At 37.9% G+C, this 13,462-nt stretch overlaps 1 protein-coding gene across 1 annotated transcript; it reads right to left on the reverse strand.

Annotated features, from left to right (window-relative positions):
* Positions 1-1,685: 1,685 nt before the first annotated feature.
* Positions 1,686-4,707, reverse strand: LOC104920251 (claudin-19). The gene is made up of 4 exons (XM_010732453.3): positions 4,349-4,707; positions 3,806-3,970; positions 2,615-2,693; positions 1,686-2,510 (listed from the first exon to the last, which is right to left on the reverse strand). Exons 1-4 carry the CDS (start codon positions 4,548-4,550, stop codon positions 2,345-2,347), a joined length of 612 nt encoding a protein of 203 aa, XP_010730755.1. The 5' UTR covers positions 4,551-4,707; the 3' UTR covers positions 1,686-2,344.
* Positions 4,708-13,462: the final 8,755 nt, after the last annotated feature.

The following is a 13,462-nucleotide window of genomic DNA, read 5'->3' on the forward strand; positions in this document are numbered from 1 at the left end:
TGAAAACAACAATAACAACAGTCAATACAAAAAGTAATAATGTGAACCCAACATGTCCGAAAAGGAGTAGGATGAAGCATATGCTTATTTAAACCTACCCCTTCTCCACTATTCAATTAATAATCATACTCCCCAAACATACATTTCTAAGTAATACATATTTACAAAAAAGAAAATAGAGAAATATAAAATAAAAATATTAAACAAAACAAATACATAAATCATATTTCATTTATAAAAACACCCAATGTTAAAGCCCTTCTTCCTCCCTGTACCTTGTAAAAACCATGTGTTTGTACTGCTTTTTATAAAAGCACGCATACTGAACTTACACAAACATTATGACACATTTTCCCCACCCGTTTTCCCCTTCTCTGCCAACATCCTCTGAGAAAAAAAACAAAAAAACAATTTAATTAGGCAAATTACCGGATAAGTAAATAAATAAAAAAAGCAGACATGTAGACACAGATAGTGAATAAATTAAGAACCAAAAATTCATTGTAAACATTATCTAATACGTTAAATAGAAGAAGAACATCAGTCAGGTGGCAGCCGAGAAGTTCCTTTACATATTCCATCCATCTATCCATTTCCTGTAACCGCTTATCTTGATCTGGGTTGTGTGGGGTTGGAGTCTATCCCAGCTGGGTACACCCTGGTCACGTCCCTTTACATACTCCACAAATTAATAATAATTAAACTTTAACAAACTTGGGGTCACGCTTAATGGGTCGTTCATTGTATGTAACATTTTCTCAAGCTGGAGCAGCACCTCCTGTATCCATCTCCTGTATTTTCATGAGAATTGGTCTGCATGCTATGAGGCTAATAAAAGCTGATGCTTTCTTTAACACATTTGTGGTAATGGTTTCCACTGGCATTACGCTGAAGATGGTGGTGATTGTGTTGGTTCAAGTGATAAATTAGTCCACATAGAGTTGAGAGTGTGGAGGGCCAAAAATTGAGTAGGGAGGGACAGGAGCAGAACATGCGGCCTAATGAATTTGGGTTACTGGATCTCGGGCAAAACAGATTGACAGTATATTTTAGTGTCTAACAACAGCCCGTGTCAGGAAATAGCGTTTAGGGGGTGAAACGACAGCAGACATGAAAGGAAGGAAACTGTTACAGTGTCAGGAAAGCCCTAATTACTGGAGCACAGTTTGTCTTCGACCAAAGCAAAGAAAATTTAATGTAAGATGAATGAAAATGTGGTCAATCTCTCCTAAAATTGAATCAAATTACTGTTGGATTAAATCATTTTGTTACTAACTACAAATGAATTCAGAGTAGTTAATGTTATGTTATGTAATGTTAGAAACCCGGCAAGTACTGTTGATGTATTTGTACTTTACTTGAGTAATTCCGTTTCTTTATACCTCCAACATTCTAGGAAATATTGTACTTTTTTATTTTACTACATTTATTTTAGTTTGTATTACTTGTAACTTTGTAGTATTTTCATAGATTATGCTACCCAGCAGTTCACATTAGCCCCCTCTTTAAACTTTAAAATGATGCTCACACATTAATGGGTCACTAATGACAAAAGATAAATTAATATAGATGATTATGCAATGGGCCAGTTGCAAAATGGGTATTTTACTTTTAGTACTTGAAGAATATGTTGATGCAAATACTGTACTTTCTGAAATTTGGATGCAGGACTGCACAAATACAAATTGAATACAAATTAATTTTATTTTCCTTCTCAAAATCTACAAACATCTTTCAAACTGACACACAACAATACAAACAAATTATATGACAATACAAGAAAAAAAAAAAACGTACGTCATACAATTAACAACATACAAACAAATTTATATTAACACCAGTGTTCAACAGAGGAGGCAAAGGGAATGACTTGTGCACCAACATACATTGAAAAAGTTTTGCTCCAGTGAGTCAAGTACTGTAAACTATCATTATAGAACAAATGTTCTTTGTTCCTATGTGTAAGGAGTGAATGCATGATTTCATACTTACATACAAACAGCCTGGCAAAGTTCATCGCGTGTAAACTGAAGTAATTTGAAAATGCAATCCTAATTTATATTTAAAAAACAAAACAACTGAAGGCAGTAGAAATTGCTGCAGCAACTGCACCCAACAAACACACAAATGAATCTGAAAAATGGGACTCAAGCTTATCAAACACAGTCTGGTCTGGTGTGTCATACTGATCCTGGTTACTGTCTTGATGATCAGTGTGTAGTATTTATAATTTTGCAGTGGGACATTTCCTCATCGTGGAAACAACCACGTGCTCCAGTTTTTAATTTCACTGCTGGACTGAGTGTATCGAGGCCTCTCCTGGGCCTTCCCCAGCTCTCCTCCACTAGACGTAGTTAGAGTTTTGGTTGGAAGGAGGGAAGAGGCAGTTTCCACTTATGGATTCACTCTCTCTGGTCCGCCAGCATCTCCGACAGCTAAGTAGAGCACCACCAGCCATAGTGAGGAGGCCACCAGCCCAGCTGACATACACCGCGACACCAAACTCAAAGCTACGGAGAAAAACAACAAAGAAACATTTAGATGCACATGTACATACAGAATCAACTGCTTATGTAACCCCCACTATATGTGTGTGGTGTGTGTGTGTTTGTACCTTTCCAGGCGATGAGAATGATGGAACTCCTTTACAATCTTTGTGACAAACCAGGAAGTAACTGAGATGGTCATTAAACCTGAACAACAAAAAACAAACAAAAAAAGAACATATCGTTCATTACAAATGTACTGGAATCACTGAGATGTTGATGTTCAGGTTGGTCAAGGGTCAATTACATTAAGTGGAGAAGCCAATCACAGTTTCGTTACATTACAGTAATGAATGCTGGAGCATTTTGGTTGCTCAGTACAATGTTGTGTGTGCAATTTTATTTTGTCTTTCATGTTGGGTTCCTGCTGTGACCTGTTCAAGACTAAAATAAATAATAACTTTGCAATAATTGCTTGTACCATTAAGCAAAAAGAATTTGAAGGAATGTAGAAAAAAAAGCTTGCACATCTTCTACTCTAATGATTTAGTTTTTGACATTTCAGCTGTCAAAAAGTAGAGTACGTACAATCATTTAAAGTGTGGTGGTCTGCAGTTTTATAGTTCTATAGTTCTCATTAACAAAACCAACTGTCAATAAGTGAGGCTTGGATGAGTATTCCCGTCAAATCACCTTCAAACCATCAAATGCTCATTCGTGTCATGACTTTCTGAGGTGAAAATAAAACTTGATTAGCTGAGTTATCTACATTATACCTGAAGCGGTTAAAGCTGCATATGAATTTATAGTAAATTATCTTGTACAAGATAAAAAATAGCACCCTTTGGTACCTTATGGGCTCTGTAAAAACATTACTTTTGTCCATGTTTTTTCTTCTTGTATTGCTTTTGATTTCATATTTTTAATGATGGCACTGAGAAGAGATGGAGGACAAACAGATGTTAAATGAGGGACTTCCCTTATGACCTCTACATTTTCAGAGAAGTTAGAATTTTTGAAGGTGAGAACTTTGGGTACTATTTTAGAATATTTAAGTGTGTGTGTCTCATTAAGTTATTGTCTTTGATTGGTCTTATTTTTTATGGTTTCACGCTGCTCTCATGTTGGTTAAAATTGCCATTTTGTTTTGTTTTAACAAGTTTTTATAATTGCATTTCTGTTGGGTTTTTATTTGCGTGATTGATCTTTCATTGTCTGTAATTCATCATTACTGCCCTTTTGAACGTGAAAGAGGAGACCAAAAGGCTTTAAATCTAACTGAGGCTTTCCTTGTTAAATAATAAAAAAAAAGAACACACCTGCAATCATGAACAAGATGCCTCCGGCCATAGCTGTGGCAGATTTGCCCTTTGGCCTGCCATCCATGAAGTGGGTGCACTTCATTCCCACTATGGAGATCAACAACGCCACAGAGGAGACCAAGATGCTTAACAGCATCACCACCCTGGTAACCAGGAACTCAACTAGAGGACAAGAAGAGAGAATGTTGATATGCAGTAGGCATCTTATTGATACAGCCTGTGATTGTTGGACATGTAACTTCTGTCTGGGGTACAGTCTTTTTTGGTTTATCCTGTAGGCTTAACCTTGACAAAATAATCAAAATTAAAGCTGAAATTAAAAAATATATATAATTCAAAAATATATTAGCAGATTGTCATAACTTAAAAAAAAAAAACAAATACCAATACGAATAACAGACTAATTTGATAAAGTGAGATGTAGGCAATCCAAAGAAAAACTAAGAGGCACTTCTGGTTAATTATAGAAACTTATTTCTAGTGGAAGGTATCCCAACAAGCAGCGTCTGGTTTTCAGAGGAGATGCAGATAAAAACTTACTGTGCAGCTCCAGGACGGAATGGTGAGATTCACAGGATAGTGTATCGTGGCCACTCTCGTGGCAGCTAGACCACAAGCCCTCATAGATGTAGCTTGTCTTTCCCTCCTTCTTCCATTCAACCATAAGAGTAGCTCCAAGAGTGGCACCTAGACCGACTAGTGTCAGGAAGAAGCCGAGGAGCTGCAGTCCGGAGTTGGCCATGGTATCCAAACAAGAAGAGTTCAATTAATAAAATGCTATATAAAAAATATATATATATATTAAATGTTCGCTTGTTTTAAAGTGATGTCCTGCTTATGCCTCAGAGCTTTTCAGTCCGTTATGTGCGCTCTCTTCTGCAGCCTCTATTTAAAGTCCGAGACGCATGACGCATGACAGATCTCAACTCCACCTGCGGGCGGATGATGGGAAGTCTTATCAGGAACCTTTAATAGATTGTGGTAAATGCAGCCAGTTCTCAAGAAAATATACGATACAAAACAAAACATGACGTTACTATATTGTTCCTTTAATTAAAAAAAAGAGTTATTAATGGGCTGTCAGGAAAAGGAGTCCAGATTTGCACTTAGATGGGTTTATGTGTTGGTTACCACGTGGAGTGTGCGTGGATAGTGCAGTGTATCGGTCAGGTATGGATGGACACATTTATATGAAGGTCAACCACAAACACACTTTGACACACTTTGTATTTGGGATGTGTTTTATTTGCAGTTTACTTGAGGTTTTACGTTTTATAGTAGTTACTAGTCCTTTTTATCTAATATGCGTATGGATAGTTCACATTACTATAAATAATGACTATAATATATAAATATAATTATAATATTGTAATGAATAATAATAAGTGGTCTGTAATGTAAATCATTACAGTTAAAACTGATTATTTGATCCATTTTAATCTGAACTTGGTAAAGAACAATGTGCTGTACAACAAATGAATCTACTGACAAATTCATAAAAAATAGTTCCACATTATTGATTTACCACACTATCACATATTCAGTGACACAGACTAAAATCATGTTTCATTTTAAACCTACGTGTTTGTGTATCACAGCAGGACAGAGCCTGATTCATTAACTGTCTGTCATTACATAATGAAACCAGTAAACAGTAAAACTCTTTTACTGGTTTTGGTCTTTCACCCAAACAACGAATGGTTTGTAAGTTCAATTGTCATTCCTTTTCCTCAGCAATTAACAGCAGAAAGCTTGTGTTTACATTAACAAACAGTTTTAATTTTACCCAGGCAATTACCAAATGATTTGACCATATTTGGTGAAGGAGATGCCAGTTTGTAAACACTCTGCATTCATCTGTTAGATTGAATCAGTTGCCGCCCTTTCCTGAAATAGGCCTCCATCAAAACATTTTGCAGCAATTAAAGTCACAGCTCCCATCTGAATTTGCCTAAAGCAAGTGGTTTTGTATCCTTTCCTCGCAAACATTTAGCTTTCGCTCCCATTTTTTTTTTATATCACTACTCAAGTGCTTCCCATGTCAAACTTTATTTTGAAAGAATTCCTATTGTATGTTTGCAGACTGCAAGCAAAACCAGATGTTGGTGACAATATCTGGAAAAGCATGCTACTTTCCTGAATATTATATATGAACTTCCTGTTACAGCACACTTGGGGTCAGACAACTGTGGAGGTGAACTGGAAAATCATGTCACCTTTCCACATGTTTATAATGTTTGTCATTCACCTATGTGTCATTACAGTATTCACATCGTAGGAGGATTTTGTAAATATAGCATGATATTGATGGTAAGCTGCTCTATGTATGTGATGACCAATATATGTAATATATGTCTGCTGGTGTGTGTACCAACCTTTACTATACTGGGCTCTACTGGGCTTTATGTGTATGTTTACTATATTAAGTAATGGTTTTGTGCTTTGTACTTTGAATGTGAGCACAGCTTTCAAACTGTTTACAGAAATGTAATTTGATTATTTATTTCACAGAGGATGTCTCTGGCTAAAATACGGCTAAACTGCAATGCAGAGTTCAGTGTGTCAGACAGACTCTACAGAAGTTCTTGTCAAATTCACAATAAATATGTAACGGTGGCAACAGTTTTCACCACAAATTGTAAACAGTAATGACACACACTCCATTAAGAGAGTGTATCCTTATAGTAGCCAGTGTTGTTGAATCACTGTAGCTTGGAAACATCCCATACTTCCTGCAGACAAATGATTACTTATTTATACCTCGACCGCTCGCTCAGTGAGTAAGTGTAGGTCTGCACGTTTGCTCATGGCAACTGATTATTCAGGAAGTGATTCAGTGATTCAGTTCAATCACTGGAAAGATTCACTTTTTGCAAGACATATTTACAAATGACACATGATGAATGTTTTTGTTTAGCCTTTAACAATAACAAAAAAAATTTAAGCTGCAAGCAACGATGGTCGGGCCCTGGCACATGTGTGCATGTCGAAATGACCGCAAGAGCCATATGCGTACGTCCATGTGCGACACCCTTGAAATGTGTAATTTCACGCATGACTTTGGGGGGGTAGTGGGAGTTTTCGAGGGGATACGGGCCATCGGAAATGCGATTTACTTTTAAACGTCGTTCAGCGTTAGAAATCCAATAGGGCCTCGCCCCAGCGTGCTGTGCTCAGGCCCTAATAATTGTTATAATACCACTTATTTTTACGCTTGAAAATCATGACATTGAGCTATTTGTCCAAAACTATTTTCACGGTTTCACAAAAGAAATCTTCAAATGCCAACTCCCTGTCTTCAAGCTTTATTAGAACTGTGTTTAGCTCATTGCATGCCTTTATTTTACACCAACACTAAGGACACCATTTTTATATAATACCGGTCTTATGTTATTCTCTTTCATTCAGCATATAGAAAAGGCCAAGATCTTTATGGTGGTGCACTGATTAACACTGTTGCCTCAAGAGGGTTCCTGATTTGAACCCCACATTTGTCTGGGGCCTTCCTATGTGGAGTTTAGTTTACATGTTCTGTGTACATGTGTTCTGTGGGGTTCTCTCCTAGTACTCCAGCTTCCTCCCACAGCCCAGAGACATGCATTTTAATTGGTTACTCTAAATTGCCCATAGGTGTGAATGTGAAAGTGAAAGTTTGTTTGTGTGTCAGCTCTGTGATGATCTGAGGACTTGTCCATGGTGTGCCACGCCTCTTGCCCAGTGCCAGCTGGGATCAGCTCCAGCCCCCCGCGACCCTGATAAGGATAAGCTGTTATGGAAAACAGAATGAATCTTCATGAACATCTTTGAACTGTGGGAGGAAACTCATTTAGTCATAAGAAAAACACACAAACTCCACAAAGGCACTGTGTTTGAACCCAGGACCTTCTTTTGCGATAACCAATGCACCGCTGCACCTTGAATTCCTTCTTTTTATATTCTGTATGAGTGCTTGCATGCATCTATATGCTGAACCCCAATGAATCACTAAAAGTATATGATTTCATCATAAAAGTATTTTATAATAAATAAAGTTTTTACTCTATATTGATCTGTTAATGTTGCACATCATTCGTTTGTTCCTCCTCCTCCTCATTCATGCATTTGTGCTCATAGCTTGCGAGTTGATAAAGGCACAAAGTACAATAACTACCTGGAAAAAAAAAACAGCTTTCCCTGATTTGCTGTTTCACCAAAAGGTGAAGAGGTCACAGAGTTGGTACGAATTAGGCTGCAAATCTAAGTATAACAAATGTTATGGTGTGATTAACAACAGGGGAGGAGTCTCTGTGTATTTCTGCTCAGATAATGGACAAGTTGGTCATCGGGACGATGATTCTGGTGTCTGATCAGCAGATACACCCACTCCCCATAGACATAGTCATGTAGAGTCATCTGTAGCTGCCCGAGGAGAAGAAATTTGGAGAAAATCCAGTGTGACAACAAGAGATACAAAGACACCAAGGACCTTGGATACTGATTACCAGTGTCACAATCTAATCACAAATCTGGTTGTAAGAGTTTTATGAAAAAAAGTTGTTATATGTACATGATACATGTAAAATAAAAGAGAGAAAAAATACACTACTTTATACTCTAAGAATGATGAAATTGATGATGAAAACAACTTTTCTTAACTAGTTTTTGGCAGTAGAAGATCCCAAATCCACACTACCTAACACCAGTTGGGAAAGTTGGTTCAAACTGAAATATTGGATGGATTGCTATGCCATATTGTACAGATATTCATGGTTCCCAGAGGATGTCTCTTAATTCGAAGATTTTTTCTCTAGTACCACCAGGAGATTGACGTGTTTGGCTGACGTTCATGTTCCCATCAGGATATACTGTAGTGACTTTATTTCTCCATCATCATCTGATCAGCATTTTTATTACTCAGTTCAATTGTTTGGTTTATGACCAAACAACCAAAAGTATTTCCAATGTGCCTCAGTTGTGCTGTTAGCACACAAACAGTCTAAACTAAGATTGTGTTCGTAGTAAACACTGGTCAGCATGTTAGCACAGTCATTGTGAGCAGATTAGCATTTAAGGTCAAAGCTGTCTATACGGCCTCATGCAGATGCTAACATGGAGTGTTATAGTCTTGTTACAGATGAATTAATTGATTTGGTCTGTTCTTGACACCCCAGATGGATAGTGGGCAACTTTTAGCCAAAGCAAAGGGCAAATGACAACACATGATAATACTTAAATTTGGACAAATTGACTCTAGGTCTCAAAACAAGCTGTATATGGAAATGTAATTTGAGTATTTACATGCAGAGTTCAGTGTGTCAGACAGATTCCATAGAACTTCCTGTCAAATTCACAATAAATACGTAATGGTGTCAACGTGTCATGATTACCTGTTAAAATACCTGAGAAAAGGACGAATGTGTGGCCATTTCACTGCCTGGCCTCTTAGACATTCTCCGGGCAGTTGCCTGATTTCCTGCTAATTCTGTCTAACTGTTATCACACAAAAGGAGGAAGTCACCATAGTTATTGCAGTGTGCAGTGTAATCCTGGTTATGGGAACAACTTTGAACGATTGGAGTTAATTACTTCCAAATAGTTATTTAGTTGCTGACTACAGTGGATGGAATTTAAAGTAGGTTATAGCCATGTGACTTATGGTAGGCTGAACACACTGACCAAAAATAAATACAATGTCTGAACATCTACTAAGGCTACAGCAAAATGTATATTAATAATTTGTTATACTTAGAGTTGCAGCCTAGTTTTTACCCACTCTGTGACCTCTTCACCTTTTGGTGAAACAGCAAATCAAGCTTCTCAATTACTGACAAAGCAAACCCCACACAAGCAAAGGTCAAAGAGTTTCTCAGGTATCAAAGTGTTGGTAAAGGTGCAGCTCATACTGGAAAACGTGTGACGAAGATGCCATCTAGTGGCTCCTCTGAGCAGGACAAGCACCAAGAACAGAAGTGCCCGAGGACACACGCTGACACACCTGTTACAATTCTTGATCCTGACTGACTGCATTGTCTGCACTCAGTAAAGCAGCATTATCTGCCCGCATGTTTGAAAGCAAGCACAGAAAATTGCACAAGATCTACTTGTAAACAATTTTTTTATATGCATATAATGTATTAAATAATACTTTGCATGTAACATCTATTCTTTTGGTCTTATTTGCAATACTTATACTGAAATATCAAACTAGTGTACAGACACAAAGTCAATTATTTCTTTTTAAGTTCTTTTACATATTGTATTTGTTTTATCTCATTCTGTTTCGTGTGATGAGTCATGAAAGGGAGGAGCAGGGAAGCAAGGTTAGACTATTCAAACAGAGGTGTAACTAATACGATTAATAAGGCCTACACGCTCTAGTACTGTAGAAAAACATACCTATACTTTTCCTGTAACAACATATTGTCTGCTGACAGGGAGGTCTATAAGAGTGTGACAGGAAGGCAAATGGTGTTAGTTTCCTTTGACTTTATTGTGTTACTAGAATAATGTGTTGAATTTGACAGAAAGTACAAAACAATAAGCTACTCCTAGACACTATTTGAAGTTGGCTTCGCCTCTTTTTCTCCATTTTGTTCACTGTCATTTTATGCATATTTACTTTACCTGATTTTGATTCTTGCTGGTGGAGATAACCGTAAATGAAATTTGTTAATGAAAGAATGTTGTACAGTACAGCTTTACTGGAACACTGATTCTCAAACAATGGTAGATGTACCATTGGTGGTATGAATCCTCCCTCTAGTGGTACATAGAGGAATGTCTCTCTATAGATTGTTCAAAAATAATAAATTCATTGAACAACTACTACTATAAAAATGCTACAAAATTTCAAATCAAAACAAACCATAAGATTCCTGAAATGTTATGTCTAGTCTCTGTACAATTTTGTTTCAATATCAGCCTGCTACAAAGTCACATTTGTGCATGTAACATACATGAGCTAAAATGTGATGGCAAGATAGTGACTGAAGGTTCAAAAACACTAATCATGGCCCAGAATAAAAAATATCAGGAAAGAACTGCAGATCAGGGATCGCTTTTCCACCAAATCAGCTCTGGTTCTTACTGCAAATAACTCTGTCTCTTGTATAAACTGTCTGTATCTGAATAGATTTGGCCTATTTTAAGGCTGTCTGTCATTAAGGTGGTGCTTGGAGATAATAAAAAAAAAAAGTTCTACCATTTAGATCCAGTGTGTAGGATTTAGTGGCACCTAGGATTGACGAACTGAATACCCATCTCCCCTTACACTAAAAACTATAGTTGCCACAAAACCTGCAAAATGTCATATGTAGATCCAGTTTATCCATTTTGGACTACTGTAAAAACATGGCAGATTTTGTAGAAGCACAATCTCTGTAGACATAAAATGCTCATTCACATAATGATTCTTATTTTCAAGTTATTATACACTAATGAAAACATATCTATGAATATTATGTTCTATTTTCCCCAATAGATCCTAAATGTTTCACACTGGACCTTTAAATCACTAGAAATGTTGTAATGTAGCTGTACTCCTCAGGATCAGTGAGCCAGCATTGCAGGACCCCTAAACTTAATTTTTATTTATTTATTATTAACATCTGTGCTTTTTCATGTTAAATTGTCTTCCATGGAAAATACCTGTTACAGGTGTGCTACCTGTCTCAACTATACACGACTGAAACCAAGCAAACTGCCCCTTAGTTGCCTGAAAAGCTGGTTGTGCTCTTTTACCGTAACTAAAAGTGAATGTAACATTCCTACATTAGTGCTTCATCTCTGCAGCTGTTGCAACGGATCAATATCCTAAAATAAATTCAGTAGCACTCTGAAGTGTCTCTTTGTGCAAGCTTAAACAAAGCGCCTAAGGATTGCCTTGGCATGCATACATGGGTGACTCCCTGCACTGATGGGCCTAGGTGGTGCTACAAACCAGTCTGTTGTCATTCCTGCATCAGGCACAGCTCAGAGTGCCTCAGGCCAAACGGCCTGCTTAATTTTTTTTACACCTTATGATGAGAATGTTCGCTTTCAGGAGCCATTACCCTTTGCAGCCCCGATTTTAACCTTTAAAATATGCCAGATACTCCTCCCTGACTGTGAGAATCATTCTTCGCTTGGTTTATAAAGGACGCGCCATTTTAAGATGTTTGAGTTTGTGAGTGAGCCATTAAGCACACAAACACAAATATAAACAACATGTGATCTCTCACATTCATTTGATACTACAGGGCTACTATCACATGATTTGACTTTAAGCTAATAAATACTGGACATGACTTGCTGCGACATTATCAGCTCTATTCTGCAAATACAAAGCAGATCGAGGTTCAGTAAGTCTCTGACAGTAAAACTCTCTTTTATAAGCAGTTGTTACTGATTTAGGAACAGCTTGTGGCTGAAGGCGTGGCAGCTGTGCTGATGCAACAGTGCCAGTGTAGGATTAATACCTGACATAGAAAGAGAGGATTACTGAAACTATAACATGCTCAGTTTGAAAAGCAATACATGGAAATGTTTAAATCATTTGTGTGATTAAACAATTTGTAGGCTTAACTAGGTTTCTATTTCACATTTGAATCGGTGGCTGAGAGTTTGGCTTCCTTCTGTTGAAGGTTGGATGAGTTTAAAGTTTGACAAAATAGTTCTCTGACCACCTCCACCGGTTTTTCCTGAAGATGTGCCCCAGGCTGCATCATGAAGGAGAGAGAGAGAGAGAGAGAGCGGGCGGAGGCGAGGGAGGGACTGGAGAGAGGGAGAGAGAGAGAGAGAGAGAGAGAGAGAGAGAGAGAGAGAGGTGTATTGGATTAAAAATGACTGCAGCTTTTTATTATATTGTATATAAGAGTGTGGGTGGTGGGAGTCTCTCTCTGCAAGATTTACGTTTTGATAAAGATCTGGATGGACAGAAACCTACTGTATACAGAGTTTGATCTCTCTCTCTCTCTCTCTCTCTCTCTCTCTCTCTCTTTCTCTACACGCACACACGCACTAATAAGTGGGTGTGTCTTCGTGTCTCAACACGGCGTGCTCCAGTTGATAGACACCTGTACTCACCGTTTTACCTGCCAGGTGAGACGCGGAACAGCATTCAGTCCTCAGAGTTCATTTCACTCACTCGGTGAATACAGCTGCTTGGTCATCCCTCTCAGGCCTCTTCAGTGATCTGGGTGACACCAGCCTGGACAGGTGAGTTCATTTACCTGTAAATACATATTGTTCTGTTTCATATGCGCAGGTTATGTAACACTGAACAAGCAGTGCTAGTTATGATGGGGTGTTCTTTTCAGTTTTCATTGCAAACACCTGTCTCAGGCCTGTGGCACGCACACACACATACACGCACACACTGATGAATCCATTTAATAAGACGAGTTTGAGCTTGAACATTGTTGCAGTAGTGAGGGATTATTATGTGTATTTTGTGATATATGAGTAAAGGAAGGGCAAGATCAAGCATGTACTACACATTTCCACCCGCAGACAACTGCATGTTGTTGATATACAAAACAATAATGTCTTGTTTGTCTTTCACAGGGTCACTTTACAGCATTTCTGTTACACGCACAGCTGGAAACTTTGCCTGGGAATTTGTGCGCTCAAAAATTTCAGTCATTGTTTCTGGTCGTGTGTGTAATGTGCATCCAAGGGTCAGCGGAACCACAATGG

The sequence above is a fragment of the Larimichthys crocea genome, chromosome XVII, assembly GCF_000972845.2.
Source record: "Larimichthys crocea isolate SSNF chromosome XVII, L_crocea_2.0, whole genome shotgun sequence".
In the NCBI taxonomy this organism is placed as follows: domain Eukaryota; kingdom Metazoa; phylum Chordata; class Actinopteri; family Sciaenidae; genus Larimichthys; species Larimichthys crocea.